The 13,791-nt window shown below is 44.6% G+C and overlaps 8 protein-coding genes across 8 annotated transcripts; 4 read left to right on the top strand and 4 right to left on the bottom strand.

Moving 5' to 3' along the window:
- Nucleotides 1-33: 33 nt before the first annotated feature.
- V1513DRAFT_442289 (uncharacterized protein) lies at nt 34-907 on the top strand. Its single transcript, XM_066897640.1, has one exon. It carries the CDS (start codon nt 183-185, stop codon nt 726-728), a length of 546 nt encoding a protein of 181 aa, XP_066754310.1. The 5' UTR covers nt 34-182; the 3' UTR covers nt 729-907.
- Nucleotides 908-1,017: 110 nt separating this feature from the next.
- On the bottom strand, nt 1,018-2,394 carry V1513DRAFT_457897 (nucleotide-diphospho-sugar transferase; the record flags this gene model as incomplete). Its single annotated transcript, XM_066899653.1, has 8 exons — nt 1,018-1,141; nt 1,198-1,292; nt 1,348-1,660; nt 1,715-1,825; nt 1,880-1,997; nt 2,049-2,094; nt 2,146-2,257; nt 2,309-2,394. The coding sequence occupies 8 exons, from the start codon at nt 2,392-2,394 to the stop codon at nt 1,018-1,020; spliced, it is 1,005 nt and encodes a 334-aa protein (XP_066754309.1).
- A 402-nt stretch (nt 2,395-2,796) lies between these two features.
- Nucleotides 2,797-4,855, bottom strand: V1513DRAFT_442281 (mitochondrial carrier domain-containing protein). Its single transcript, XM_066897639.1, has 2 exons — nt 3,951-4,855; nt 2,797-3,886 (listed from the first exon to the last, which is right to left on the bottom strand). The coding sequence occupies exons 1-2, from the start codon at nt 4,702-4,704 to the stop codon at nt 3,177-3,179; spliced, it is 1,464 nt and encodes a 487-aa protein (XP_066754308.1). The 5' UTR covers nt 4,705-4,855; the 3' UTR covers nt 2,797-3,176.
- Nucleotides 4,856-4,948: 93 nt separating this feature from the next.
- Nucleotides 4,949-6,205, top strand: V1513DRAFT_442279 (Rrp15p-domain-containing protein). The gene is made up of 4 exons (XM_066897638.1): nt 4,949-5,200; nt 5,272-5,577; nt 5,629-5,937; nt 5,994-6,205. Exons 1-4 carry the CDS (start codon nt 5,014-5,016, stop codon nt 6,056-6,058), a joined length of 867 nt encoding a protein of 288 aa, XP_066754307.1. The 5' UTR covers nt 4,949-5,013; the 3' UTR covers nt 6,059-6,205.
- A 151-nt stretch (nt 6,206-6,356) lies between these two features.
- On the bottom strand, nt 6,357-6,981 carry V1513DRAFT_457894 (2Fe-2S ferredoxin-type domain-containing protein; the record flags this gene model as incomplete). The annotated part of the gene is made up of 4 exons (XM_066899652.1): nt 6,357-6,465; nt 6,524-6,653; nt 6,715-6,924; nt 6,963-6,981. The coding sequence occupies 4 exons, from the start codon at nt 6,979-6,981 to the stop codon at nt 6,357-6,359; spliced, it is 468 nt and encodes a 155-aa protein (XP_066754306.1).
- A 447-nt stretch (nt 6,982-7,428) lies between these two features.
- Nucleotides 7,429-8,496, top strand: V1513DRAFT_23370 (thymidylate kinase-domain-containing protein). The gene is made up of 2 exons (XM_066894425.1): nt 7,429-7,870; nt 7,930-8,496. Exons 1-2 carry the CDS (start codon nt 7,720-7,722, stop codon nt 8,463-8,465), a joined length of 687 nt encoding a protein of 228 aa, XP_066754305.1. The 5' UTR covers nt 7,429-7,719; the 3' UTR covers nt 8,466-8,496.
- Nucleotides 8,451-11,380, bottom strand: V1513DRAFT_442271 (rRNA processing/ribosome biogenesis-domain-containing protein). The gene is made up of 5 exons (XM_066897637.1): nt 10,955-11,380; nt 10,438-10,900; nt 10,074-10,383; nt 9,947-10,021; nt 8,451-9,901 (listed from the first exon to the last, which is right to left on the bottom strand). Exons 1-5 carry the CDS (start codon nt 11,282-11,284, stop codon nt 8,527-8,529), a joined length of 2,553 nt encoding a protein of 850 aa, XP_066754304.1. The 5' UTR covers nt 11,285-11,380; the 3' UTR covers nt 8,451-8,526.
- A 306-nt stretch (nt 11,381-11,686) lies between these two features.
- Nucleotides 11,687-12,984, top strand: V1513DRAFT_457891 (uncharacterized protein; the record flags this gene model as incomplete). The annotated part of the gene is made up of 5 exons (XM_066899651.1): nt 11,687-11,706; nt 11,778-11,826; nt 11,876-12,661; nt 12,718-12,844; nt 12,896-12,984. 5 exons carry the CDS (start codon nt 11,687-11,689, stop codon nt 12,982-12,984), a joined length of 1,071 nt encoding a protein of 356 aa, XP_066754303.1.
- Nucleotides 12,985-13,791: the final 807 nt, after the last annotated feature.

Raw genomic sequence — 13,791 nt, 5'->3', positions numbered from 1 at the left:
TGGCGGTGGTGAAAGGCTTGACACGTTTTTAGCGACACATTGAATACGCTCTGTATCTCACGCTTTTGTCATTGACGACTTGTCAAGTTGTCATCCTCTCTGGAAGAATCTGTTATCAACTTGAAGTGAATATCTCGCCAGTTATAGAGTACTCTGAACATTGACCACGGTGGCTACAAGGAATGAGGATTCGATTACTGGGTCCACGATTTGGCAGCCTAATTGCAGAGTATACAACCGCGACGTGGTGTAGGCGTATTCCCCTACATGTAAAATGGCGACGAAATTCGTCCACAGTAAGTTCAGCAATTCGAACTAAGAGGATCGAGACAGATGCGGAATTGGAGTCCCTTCTATCAAAACCAACATGGGCTATACAATCGTTGCTGCGTGAATCAGCACCCGAAAAGCGCCATGAAGATATAAATCCGCAGTCATTGCGAGACTTACTGCGGCGGTCGGGACTCCAATTCCCAAAAGATGATGAGGAGGAGGGGAAGATGCTCTCGGATTTACAACGGCAGCTTGTGTTTGTAGATCATGTACAGGATGTGGATACAGAAGGAGTGGAGCCGCTCAATAGGATTGGCGAAGATCGGCCGGAATTGAAATGGGAAGATGTGCAAGTCGAAGAAAAAGAGCTCTTGCAAACGGTTAGAGACAAAGCATCTATAAGACAACATATGGAGCGGACATTTTTCTATGTCAAGGATGGGAAGGACAACTAAGGTCTTTGTGTACAGAGTCTCAAGTTACGGTCCCTTAGTTGACATTTGAGTAATATTTTGTGAGAGAGAGATTGTCTTGCATGTAAACTTTCTGACTCCCAAGAACACCAATGTCAAGGATATGTACGATTCCATCCAAATGGCCAAAGAGGTCCCGGAAAAACAATCGAAAGACACCAAAAAACCTAATCCATTTAAAAAATATGCGGTCGATATGGCTGTGACCCAAGAGCCCGTCCTATACACGCTAATCAATATCTTGCACAAGATCACCTATTAACTTAAGATTTTACTTACCAGCAATCTGGAACCATTTAGGAAGGCAACTAAATACATGTTCATCAAAGTTTTCGTGTCGGTTGCACAGACATCTGCCTGAAAAATAGGACTCGTCATCAGTTGGGCAGCGCAACCTATCCGTTGCTGTTAGAAGGCCAAATCAATAGCTACTAGTTACGCTGCACCTTACCATGGGGTGTGCTTGTATCCAATATCAGCGAAGTGGTGTATTCTCTCTCTGGACAGTAGCAATGAAGCCGCAATGGAATGCACCGGCGCGTCTCCCTGTTGTGAGATTTAGCAAATCAACAACTATTGTTGTCAACGTTTGAAAACCTACCCATCGCTCGTAATAAAACCCGCCCTCTTCATCCAGCCATTGAAAATACTTCGTGTATGCCTCACTTCTCCAAAAATTCAAGTCTGCAATTTCGAAGTTACTCCAAAAGTGACAAAAGTTATAGGGCCCTTTAATCCCTTTATGATCGTCAACTATAAAATCAATGGCATTGTCTTTGGCTATGTACTTTGGATATCTCTCTGCAAATCGCTGCGTAGCGTCCCATAGCGTAGGGATTGTCTTAGGATATTCCGGTATTGCGATCACGAAGGAATACGCCTTGTTATTATCTTTCATGAACTTGAATGGATCACTTCACAAAATAGTCAGTATCGAGACATATTATTCAGAACGAGGAGATACTTACTAATTCATATCGCAATAGAATTCAATACTGGGCTCCACACGCCAATACCAATCATATTTCAGTAGCAAAGGGTGATTGAAGAAAAAGCCCGAGTTATATCTGCACATATGCCTGAACGCTGGTGTCAGAAAGATAGCACATATTGAGGAAGTAATACGATCGTACCTGTATGTCAACGACCCACCATAAATAACTTCATCGTCTTCCATCTTTTTCATACTGGCGCGAGATTTCTGCCGGTCGATATGATCTGGCCATGACCACTCTTCCTTTGGTACGAGACCTGACAGGTAGTCAGCTATGGATCTCGAAAAAAAGGTCAGTTGGGACGCACCGTATTCGGTATCGCCAGATGCCATTCCACTTGTCAGTTGTATGAACTGCAGGTATCGTAAGCTCATGAAATATCATACTTCGACAGTTATGAATACCTCTTGCGTAAACTCTTCGTCATTCAAGAACGTCCACGGATAGCGATACCGTCGATTAAACCTGTCCTCAATTTGCCGCATGCTGCTAAGAGCATCGTCAATCTCGAAGTTTCTGCCGCTTTATCAGATACCTCGGAACTCGCGCTACAAAATAGAATCATACCGCACAAGCATCACCAGCGTCGCGTTTTGGCGCACTGGATCTGGATCACAGTGAATTTTTCGCTGTCTCCGATGTAATGGCTCCATGCTGACTTTTCTTTGTAATTTGGCTTGGTCTGCCTTTTTCACCTTGGCCGGAGTCGTGGACCATAAAAGAACGCTCATGCCAAAAAATATCAGGATCGCTATGACCACCAAAATCTTCTTCCTGTTTGGTTTTTGCCTCTGTCGTTTGTACTTTAGAAACGGACTGTCTAAATCTCGTTCCCGCTCTGAAAAAGTATCACCGAGCGCCATGTTATCGGTCGAGCATCAGGCAGCCACTACGTCACAAACCCCTTCACGAAGTAGCTAAGTTGAACTGTATCTAGCACAGTCGAAACGTTATGCAGTATTGTGCCAGAGTCTTTGTGGTTGGTGTGTGAGGTTATATGCCAATAATAGAGTGGAGAGCAAGTTCGGCGGTTAGAGACACTCGAGCCCTGACAGAGCCAGGGGAACGTGTTGGTTTGGTACCTTTCACATATTTTCCGACGAGGTACGGCAACACCATTGTACCTTACTACACTTCTCTGCGGAATGACACTAGAAATACTTGATTATCAAATAAGTTTGCGCCCGATCATTTGCTTTCGCAGCAGTGGTGGTCGCAAAAGTTAGTAAAATGATAGAATTCGTGACGATATTAATGGGTAAGTTGAGAGAATCATTAATACGCGAGTTCAGAAGCAACGTCAATCACAGACAAACAACACCATAAGTCAATCTCAATTCCAAATATGCTAAATCCCATGAAATATTGTAAATAGTTACAGCGAATGTCTTAGTATTAAATAGCCATGATTTGGATTATGCACTAGTAGGTCTTCCTAAAACCGCTCCTCTCGCCCATTATAAGCCAGCGTTCGCGATCTCAGTCCGCCAAAACCCCAGGTTCCAAAAATCCCTAGCATTCCTACTCGCCAGCCCCGCCATAAACCTTCGAGACCAGAGTCGCCGTTATCTTCGCTTGAAATAATATCCCATATTGTTCCAAGCATTCCGTTGTATGGGCCAACTGGAACCATTGCTCTTTGGACGCCAACATATGCAAGCTGGCCTCGTCGTAACACTGTTTCCAGAGGAAGTCTGACAAATAATTCTGTGGAGGAGGAGGCTAGTGACAAAACGCTGAATAGCATGGGGGACGTGTAAGGCTCGATTCCAAATCTGGTTCGGAGAAAATAAGGTGTTCCCCGCGAGATAACCCTGGGAACGGCGGCCAATAATGCCGTTGGAAGGACAAGATTTGGGGGGCAGGTGAGAGTTGGAAGGCACTGAAGGGATGCTACAATAGATCGAGGTTGCGCATCGGACGGGGTTAAGATGAGCTTTGTGCGAACAATATCGAGAGGCGACAATACTAGGGCGGTCAATGTGGTTGCTGTGACGGACGCAATAAGAGATATTATAGGGTGGCTGCTATCTGCAATCTCTAATGATGAGGGATCGGGTAGACTAAATACTGCTGAAAAAAAAGCTGATAACCATGACTCAAGGGTGATAAACATGATGTTTTGAACGAACGTTACATTAGTTCCTAGATATCGAAGAGAAATTATCAGATAACTCTATTGGATTAATTAAATACAGCCAAAGCTTACCTCTCCATACTCCCCAAGGACCATCTTTTGTCCACAGGGCTCCCATTGTTCCTAGGATATACGGCCGATGTGGTCCAATCCGATATACCTCAGCTACTGGTTCTGACTTTTTTCGATGCATGCCGCGTCCGGTATTACTTCTTTTGGATATGCTTCCATGACTTGATGACGACTCTGCGGATCCAGAAGACGATACACTTCCTACACGCCGATGCTTCGCAGTTTGCCGTGACGATGACTCACCTGCAGTCGAAAAGTATTGAACTTCACCGTCTTCGTCATCGAGATTATCAATTTCAAACGTGTCAATATCGTCGATCCGACCTCTGCGGCCTCTTTTCTGTGATGAATCTTTCTTTGTAGAAATCAAGTCTGGACCGGGCGAAAGCGAACTCCCTATACGTGTTCGCGGTCGCTCATATCTCCCGCACTGGAGTACCATTTTGGCAACTTCAAAAGGCTGTGCTAAGAAAGTCGACGAGTATCGCGTCAATATGGCATTCGTGAGACCGCGAAGTAATTCGCTTGTATTTGGAAGTTCGAGGTAATCAGCATAGTCGAGATCTGCCAGGATGGAATCGGCTTGCGAAGAGCTCAGACCCAAAAGCCCGCCGCTACCAAAGCCTGACGTACTACTTGACGTTCCATTTCCAGCTTTTGTAATCGCGAGATCGGGCACACCATTGTGAAATACGAGTTCTGGTCGTTGATAATACGGTCGCAATGGGCTCATTGGTCCCGTGCTGGTCGCCATTTCAACTAGATCGGTCGTAAAATTATCGATCAAATAATTACGCTGCTTTCCAATTATAAAACCTCGCAGGGCTGGTCGAGTCAGCTTTTGACTCAAAAAATTGGCTACAATACCTAAGTATTGGTTCCGAAACAAATGGTGAGGTCTTCCGTTTTGGAAGAAACTGGAGGCCCAGAAACTTTACTACGGCAGTTGGGACTTATGACCTGGAAAGGCTCCGACCACTTCCTACAGAAACTTTTCTCACAATTCGCCGGAACTCTCTACTAGCAGCCTTGTCCGAAAACGTTTGAACAGCAGACATCGACAATGCCCGGATCAAATATGCCGGACGGAAAGAAGCGAAATGCTTATCCTGTTATAGTAGCGAATCAAAAAGAGTCAAAGGCAGTCTCCAAGAAGGGCAGATCGAGCAAAAACCTACATCAGAAGGAAAAGGGCTCATATTCCAACAAAAAGCGAAAGCTTGTCGAAAAAGGTGCTAGCAGTAACTACGGTAAGTTATAAATCCGTCCGGGTGCTTATCGTCGTGTATTGAGTATGGACTGGAGCTTACAACCGAGAAAGAATATGCTGAATCATTTGACGAGTTCTCTGACGACGAAGAGGTCGTTCACCACGAAGTTGATGTATCAGACGTCTCACGAGGAGAGGAACAAGACATATACGAAGACAATTCCGCAGACGGAGACGAACCTTCGATCGACTCCAATGACGAACAGGAATTTTCTGACGACAACGACGAGGAAGGGGCGGAGGTCCAAGAAGAAGATGATATCGACGCTGAAGGTGATGATGAGGGAGAGTCGGAACTTGATGATGATGAAGAAATTGAGAACATAAATGCTGCCGCCAACGAGAAGCGGACAAAACGTAAGGTCGCATCTCTTGCAATTGATTGCACTCATCTAACAATCCATGCAGAGAAGAAGAGAACTGACCCAGAGGCTTTCTCCTCTGCCATGACGGCTATTTTGTCATCTCATCTTAAAGCACATGATCGGAAAGATCCTGTTTTGGTGCGTTCTAAGCAAACAGCAAAGGCGATCGAAGAGTCCAAGTTGGAAGCAAAAGCGCGACGCGAGCTACGACTGGAGAAGAAACAATTCCTGGATAAGGCGCGCATTAGAGATGTGATTACCGGTATCCGTGAAGGAGAGACACCAAATCCTGATGCGGTGCAAAAGAATACAGAGCGCGAAAGAAAGCTTAAGAAAACAGCCAAGAGGGGAGGTGAGAATGAACATTATCTAATTTGCACAGTGCTCATTGCTAACGCTGAATTGCAGTGGTCAAATTGTTTAATACCGTTATTGAGGCGCAGAAGAAGGCCACGGATGCCCTTGCAGTCTAATTGATTGAGTAGATTAAATCAGGAATTTAGGAGTTTGGATATTAAAGTTTCCAATTATTAGTCTTGAATGACAAATAATTTATGCTATTTGTACAATATATTCTTGAGATGTTATATACAAGATGAAAATGAGCATGATGTACCAAAGTAACCCCAAGTCGAATCCGTAAGCGAACAATGTCTATATGTTCCCCTGATATGAGACAAAATGTCGAAAAAGATCACAATATTCTCAACGAATGCGCATGCTTACAGCCGTAGCCTTTCTACTTTTATCTCAGTCAATTATCATAGTCGTTCATCGTTTCTCGAAATCTTTTGCTTGTAAATTGCGAGTCATCTGCGGCAATGCAACTCGGAGACCGTCAAGTTCTTTAGTAAGTTTCACCTGACATCCAAGACGAGACCTGGAAGAATCAATTAGATAAGTTTCCATGCAGAATATGTGAATACATGTGCACCCACGTTTCTGTTAGTCCGAACGCGAGATCCAACATGTCATTCTCGTCATCATCAGGCTCTGGTATTAAATCGTAAAATTCTGGGTCGACAATTACGTGGCAAGTCGAGCACGCGCAAGAGCCACCACATGCTCCTATAATATTTTAGCTCCATTCTGCTTTCCGTATATCAGATTTTTGAGTATTTAAATATACCTTCCATATCCAAATCGTGCGCTTGGGCGATGTCCAATAAGTTATCGCCTTCTGCAGCGTCTATATGAACCTGGTCGCCTTCTCGAGTAATAAATGTCACATGTATCCTTAGATCACAAGTCATTAGTCCTTCCGGCCGACAGACAATTAATGCGACAATATGTGAAGACATACTCTTCACCAGGTTTCGGGTCGTGAATATGACCGTGACTTCTCGCAATAGTTCCTGAAAATAACCGGTGTGACACGGACGTCGGCATAGCACATGTCGGAATGATAGAAGGCAAGAAAGACATGCTAGGCGACTGTATGATACCGAGATATCGTCTGGGATAAGTAGACACGCAGCGAGCTCCGGTCGCCGGGTATGTTGAACCGGCAATCAGCCGTTTAAGAAATTGGAATCCGACAATTCGAGGCATATAAATTATCTATAGTATTATGCCTTGAATACGACAAGGCTATCTTACAAGGAAACGTAAGGCTTCTGACGGTGGGACTATATCCCATAAGAAAACGACCTCGTCTAAGTGTAGTGAGTCTAAATTTTTGTCAGTTCGGTCTTCGGCGGATGTCGGTTGCGTAAAACGTATTTGCACTTGCTGCGTGAAATTTATGGCGCATTAGTCTCGCTGCCTTGTGTCTATCGTACAGCTACATATCCAAACCGTGAGACAAACACCGCACCGCCAGTATTCAACATTAAGGAAATATCTCGGCACCGAAGCATTAGATACTCAATACAGTAGATCCAAAAGAAAGTTGCCCGCCATTGGCAAAAGTTGTACAGATTATGGCTTAAGAGACTGCAAATCTGCAACTCGGGTGAATTGTATGTCGATTCGCTTACTTGGTCCTCTGCGTGCGGCGCGAAAAACAACGCGTGGATGGCGCGCAACAAATATTATTGCAATTGCGCTGCCGGCCCCCAGTTATATCATACACCAATATCTGATCTTATTGCTCAAATTTATTAACCTACGATAGTTAGTGAAAGCGTTCAATATGACAGCTGAAAATCTAAAGAGTAGCCGGGGGTTATTAGTTGTTTTCGAAGGTCTCGATCGAGCAGGCAAAACCACCCAGTGCCAGCTACTGTACGAGAAACTCACAAAGAAACTTGGCGCTGGCAGAGTACGAGTGCAGAAAGTTCCAGGTATTTCTTTTTATAGGGCTGTGTGTTTAATATTGCAGTGTACTAATTGTTCTAAAAAGATCGCTCTACTCAAATAGGGCATGCAATCAACGCGTATCTCGTCTCGCAAACCCATCTCCCTGACCAAGCCATCCATCTATTGTTCTCAGCAAATAGATGGGAGCTGCGTGAGTCAATATTGTCTTCACTGGCAGCCGGCCAAACAGTTATTTTAGACCGATACGTGCCGTCTGGCGTGGCTTACTCACTGGCAAAAGGCATCCCTGATATGTCACTCGAATGGTGTCTGGCACCAGATCGAGGACTTCCGCAGCCAGATGTGACGATATTTCTCGATGTCGATCCGGAAAATGTGAAGCTCCAAACTGCAAGGGCCGACTTTGGCAGAGAAAGATACGAAGTAAGCGAGTTTCAGGCGAAGGTCCGTGAGAGTTTCAAGACAATTCTCGGCGATGATGATCATCCAGGTGCTTTACGAATGGGCAAGGTCGTTACCATTGATGCAAGCCAAGAACTAGATGCTGTTGCAACTTGCATTTGGGATGCGATCAAAACTCTAGATATAGGAGACAAAGAAATGGAAGTTATCCAATAAACGCTTGTAATTGAAAGTCATTTCAGATGAAGCATAATATACAATGACTCCGCATTTCCCCCTAGTTCTCATCTGAAGACCATTCCGTATCTATTAATGGTAGGACAAAGTCATCGAGATTGTCAACCCCATCATCCTCACTTGTTTTATCTTTAGCTTCATCTGCCATGCCTGCGACATCTTGTTCGGAAGAGGGGTAGCTCTCATTTGTCTGTTTGACGCTACCCCTCTCCGACACAGTCGTAATTTCGCCTATTTCAATCCCATTGCCTAAATCATCTGGTGTTTGGACAATTCCATTCTTAGCGGTGGTGACGTCGACGGACAACTTCAGATTGGACGCAGAGATAAACGAATTTTTCGAGATTTGCGTATATCCAGCCACGTCAGAACTCTCTTCTAATCGTCCATCCGTCGCAGATTCCAGAAACTTTGGCCGCTTAGATTCCTCCAAGGCAGTGCCCTCTCGAGACCGTTTGCGATCCGTCATCTCGTTTCCGGCGTTCACGCTCCCGACAGTAACCGGATTAGCAGCCACGGACGCTGCTGGAGGTGGAACGATTGGAGCGACAATCTTAAAGTTCGAATGATTCAAGTTCGACGACACCTGTTGAACTGTATCCGTGGGCAACGAGAACGACTGTTGCCCAGTCGGAATATGCGATATCGTTGATTCTGTTGGAGTAGGCAAACCGGTTGATGAGGATATCGAGGGTCGCAGTCCTGAAGTACTTGCAGTCGCATGTGGCTGTGCTGGTTCGATATCTTCCATTGACGTGAGTTCACCTAGATATTCACTCATCGCCGTATCTGCTGATTCGGAGAGTTGGGGGCCGCCAGGCTGTAATGCACCCAATTCTTCAGAACTGCTAACCGCGCCGGCACTAACTTCACCATTTTCAGCCTCCTTCTTGTGCTTACTCGCCAAGTATTCCAAATCAGTGGCAGAAAGGCTACCCAAAGTATCTTCACTGCGAATTGGTACCGGCGGAAATCGTGGATGCAAGATACCACCCATATTTCGGCTCTTGGGAAGTTTGCGCGTCGCTATTGGCATAATGCTCCATCGAATATTTCGACCAGGTTGCAAGACACCTTCGAGTAGCAGCCTTTCCTCTGCCCAACCAACATGAGATCGAACGATGCTGAACCGATCAATAAGGGACCTCGTAGTTGCCGGAAGATCTGGCGCAGTACCAACCACTGCTGCTAAAAATTTGATGGCCGGAATCGTTATTTGTGGAGGTGGCTGGCTAATAAATGCTTGAGGATGGCTTGCGAAGTCTGGCAAACTGCTCGATGCATGCTGTATAGAAGACAAGTTCGACAGAGCAAGTTCAACCGCGTGATTGATTTCTGAGTTAAGACTCGTCGGCAGAATGGCCATCACTGAAAGGAATTCCTCTAAAAAGGTGTAGACCGGAATATTGTATAGACTACACTGGTCAGTAGATATAAAATTCATCTATTTCGATACTTACGAATTGCGGGAAGCAGGAATAGTCGCAACATGTGACAAGATAGTATACGCGTGGGGTAACAGCGACTGACCAGCACTGAGTACAACTGTCAGAATGTAAACCGCTTATGACAAAAATCTTCGCTTACGTCTTAACAAAAGTCGTCAAAAATCCATAAACATTCGCATGAACTGTAGGAAGGACTGAAAGTATGAAATCCTGCTTAATTCTATCTGAGGTATCTTTAAACTGCAAATTCTCTGGATCGAGAGATAGCAGCCTATCGACTAATTGCACGATATTAGAGACCGGCACCTGTACTTGCGATTGCGTGGCTGTGTTTAAAAATGACTCCACAGTTCGCAACAGCATTTCTATCCTCAAGATTCCAACAAACGAGTCCTGAATGTCCACGGTAGAATCCCAACCAGAGGGGATATTCTCATAAGCGGTGTCTTCTGTTGAATTTTGTCAGTATTACGCTGTGTTGTAGACTGCAATAGCATACGCACCATCAACAATGTCGAAGGTCTGCGAAATAGCCTTATGCGTCTCTCCAATGACTTTTAAAAACGCGATTCTCCACTCCAGAAGTTGATCTTTAGGCACCGCAAGATACATCGAAACAAATAACTTTCTGGTCAAGAGCTCTATTTCACAACCAACCGCCTTCCCGGTATGGCTCGATGAATTCAATATAGGATAAAGAATATTGTTCAAGAGCTTGGATGCGAATGGTCTGAATGTTGTCGGATGGTCGCGTAGAATCGCCAACAATGCTGGCAAAGTCATTGGCAGCGCACGCAGATCTGGCTGACCTTGTGACAAGGATAAAGTTAACAGAAAGGTCGCAAATGGAGGAATGTTTGGTGTGGTCAGTTCCCGCGTTAATGTTGGCTTTCCTCTCGTTAAAGCAAACAGCTTGCACAACGCTCGAATAACGGCACGCAACGTCGCGCGGTTATCATTCCGCTTCTAGTGAATGATTAGCTTAGTGCTGCCACATATGACAATATGGTCCATCCATGCCTCTAATATTATGAGAAGTAGCTTGATCCATGTCGCACCGTGAGATGCCAGCGATTCCCAATCGACTCCAACCAGAGTATATATTAGTTCCGCACCGCACAGACGCACCTCAGAAGAATGTGATTGCAAAAGGGCGGACAGTCGTACTCGAACTCTGTGGAGGATTTGAGGCTCTGAGGACTTGATAGCAGCAGAAGACCCTAGGCAAGCCGCTGCAGCACCGAGGTGTCTCGGGAGCAAGGTTTCATGATTTGGAGAGAGAAAGGTTGTTAAACATGACCTTAGCTGAGATCCTGATGTAGATGGCCCTTTATTGTAATTGGCGGACATCGTAGCAGTACGCCGATTAAAATGTACACGCAAATGTGTCAAGAATGCAAACTATAAACGACTACTCAGCGTCTGCTACAGCAAATCCAATGGTTGATTCTCGACTTGTTTAAAGCAGAACAGAGAAGCGCGAAATTTTGTGCGGCTCGAAATTATGTCACGTGGAAGGGGGTGGTGGATAAGGGTTATACTCTGTAGTGACTGCACCGAAATATTGATATGCTACTGTCTACTCAGCGGTACCACATATGCTCTCCATCGCAGTGGAATTGCATTCAGTGCCAAAAAAAAAATTGAGCCGTTAAACCTGCTCAATAAATTTGACGAAGTAGGGCAACCGCGCAATATATATCGCAGATTGATTTATATTAGACTGATCTAGCTCGTGCGTCAAAGATCAAAATGGCATTTCCAGTTACAGTGTAAGTTTGAACATCGACTTTACCGAGCCGGTAGAGCTGTAGATGTCTTGTCTAACGCGTATCGTGAATAGGTTACCAGAACTTACTACGCCGGTCTATTCGGCTGTCATAGATTCGGGTGTAAGAAATATTTACGTCTTGAGTGGCTAAAGTCTCTAAACGATTTCAGGTTTTATTGAAGCTCACAAAGCACACGTCTGAGGCGTTTCCTGCCGCTGTCTGCGGACTCCTCCTGGGTCTGGATGCGAACTCCGTTCTGCAAGTCACACATGCGTTCCCATTCCCGCCATCAGAAAGCTCCGGAACGACTTCTAGCAACGACGATGCGTCTGCTCCGCGGTCAAAGGCTAATGTACGATATCAGGCTGACATGATCCGGTTATTGAAGGAGGTCAATATAGAGGCCAATCCTGTTGGGTACTACATGTCGTCATACCTTGGAGGGTTCTTTAACCAGGCTCTTGTTGACAATCTTGTTGCTCTTCAGGCTGCTAACCCAAATTCTATTGTTTTGGTTCACGATGTCACCCGTTCGTCACAAAGCAGTGTTTCTCTCAAAGCATATCGTCTATCAGCCCAATTCTTGGCCACTAATAAGGCTTCCGGAGGCAAATTTTCCAGCGAAGCGGTTGTGAAAAATAACTTGACTTATCTTGACATTTTGGAGGAGCTCCCTATTTCAATAAAGAACTCGCATCTTGCCACTGCCCTGCTACAGCATCTTGATTCGCCCGCATTCACAAGAAAGGGGGATCCCACCTCGTTCGTTTCGACTTCAGCATTGGCACCAAACTTTGACAGCCTCGATCTCGCTATTGATCCGTATCTTGAAAAGAATGTTGAGTTTCTGCTCGAGTCGGTTGATGACTACTATGCAGAACAGGGGACTTTCAATTATTTCCAACGCCAACTTGCCAGAGAACAGTCGAAAATTCAGCAGTGGATCCAGAAGACGGTATGGAATGATAGGTCATGGCAGAGTGATATTTGATGCTAATATATATTATATAGCGGTCCGAGAATGCCCTTCGTGAGCGGGCTAATCTGCCGACGGTTTCCGAGGATGATTGGCAAAAGCACTTCAAGTTTCCAACTGAGCCATCGAGACTAGATAATCTCCTTATTTCTGCTCAAATTAGTACGGTTTATCGAAGTTCGTTTCCCGTTAATTGCTGCTAATATTTCATAGACCAATATTGCAACCAAATAGAAGAATACAGCTCCGTTGTTTCATCAAAATTGTTTGCTATCCAGAATGGTCTCGATATCCACAACTAGAGGTAACTAGCGGTAATAAAATTGGCGTGCTGTTACAGTATTAAATCAGTTAATTTCGTTCCTGTTTACCAGTCATGTGTTCGTACCTCGTCGGCTCTCTTTTGATCATGTATATTGGAATGAACTTTTCTGTGGCTTGTAGTTTGAGATTGCGCTAGCGGTTGGTAAGTTAGATGTATGTCAGTTTGTCTTTGTATTTCGTTCATTTGCTGTAAAATATATTATGTAACTAGGCTTAATGGTTGTTCTCGTTCTTGGATCAGCTGGCGATCTGAAGTTGCAAAATTCGACACTAAGGAAAACGGCAAGCTTAGTTGTCAGGTTTTCTAGGATTGTTGAGTGGGGATTATACAGGTTCGTAGTATAGTAGGTCTACGTGTATTGCTTTAGCATTGGTAATGAGAACTGCTGTTTTTACTTATTAGCCAAAAAAGTTCGGTGCTCGATTGGGTAGAACTACGTCACAAATCGCAATCTAATTTATGACCTTCATTAACATAAATTAGTACATGCGTTTATCATCGAACACTCTCAACAGACTTCCATCCCGCTACCTGCAGGAGACCAGCAACAAGCACGACAGCGTACATTTGATTTTCTAAATAAACCAACTTCTATCTCATGAAGTACCTTTTAAAGAACAAATTGTGGCAACAAAGCAAGTCATTTCATGGTCAATGAGAGCTGAAGACACAGGGATTAATAATTCCAGTTGCCAAATCAACAATCTATATATAAGTAGACAAATAAGGCAAACTCAAACGACAATACAGAGAGATTCAGATACCGAAAGCAACCTCACAAGAA

The sequence above is a fragment of the Lipomyces chichibuensis genome (assembly GCF_038497645.1).
Source record: "Lipomyces chichibuensis strain CBS 12929 unplaced genomic scaffold V1513scaffold_10, whole genome shotgun sequence".
NCBI classification, from domain to species: Eukaryota; Fungi; Ascomycota; class Lipomycetes; order Lipomycetales; family Lipomycetaceae; genus Lipomyces; species Lipomyces chichibuensis.
Note: the sequence above shows the minus strand (reverse complement) of the source record. Positions and strands in the feature narration are given on the sequence as shown.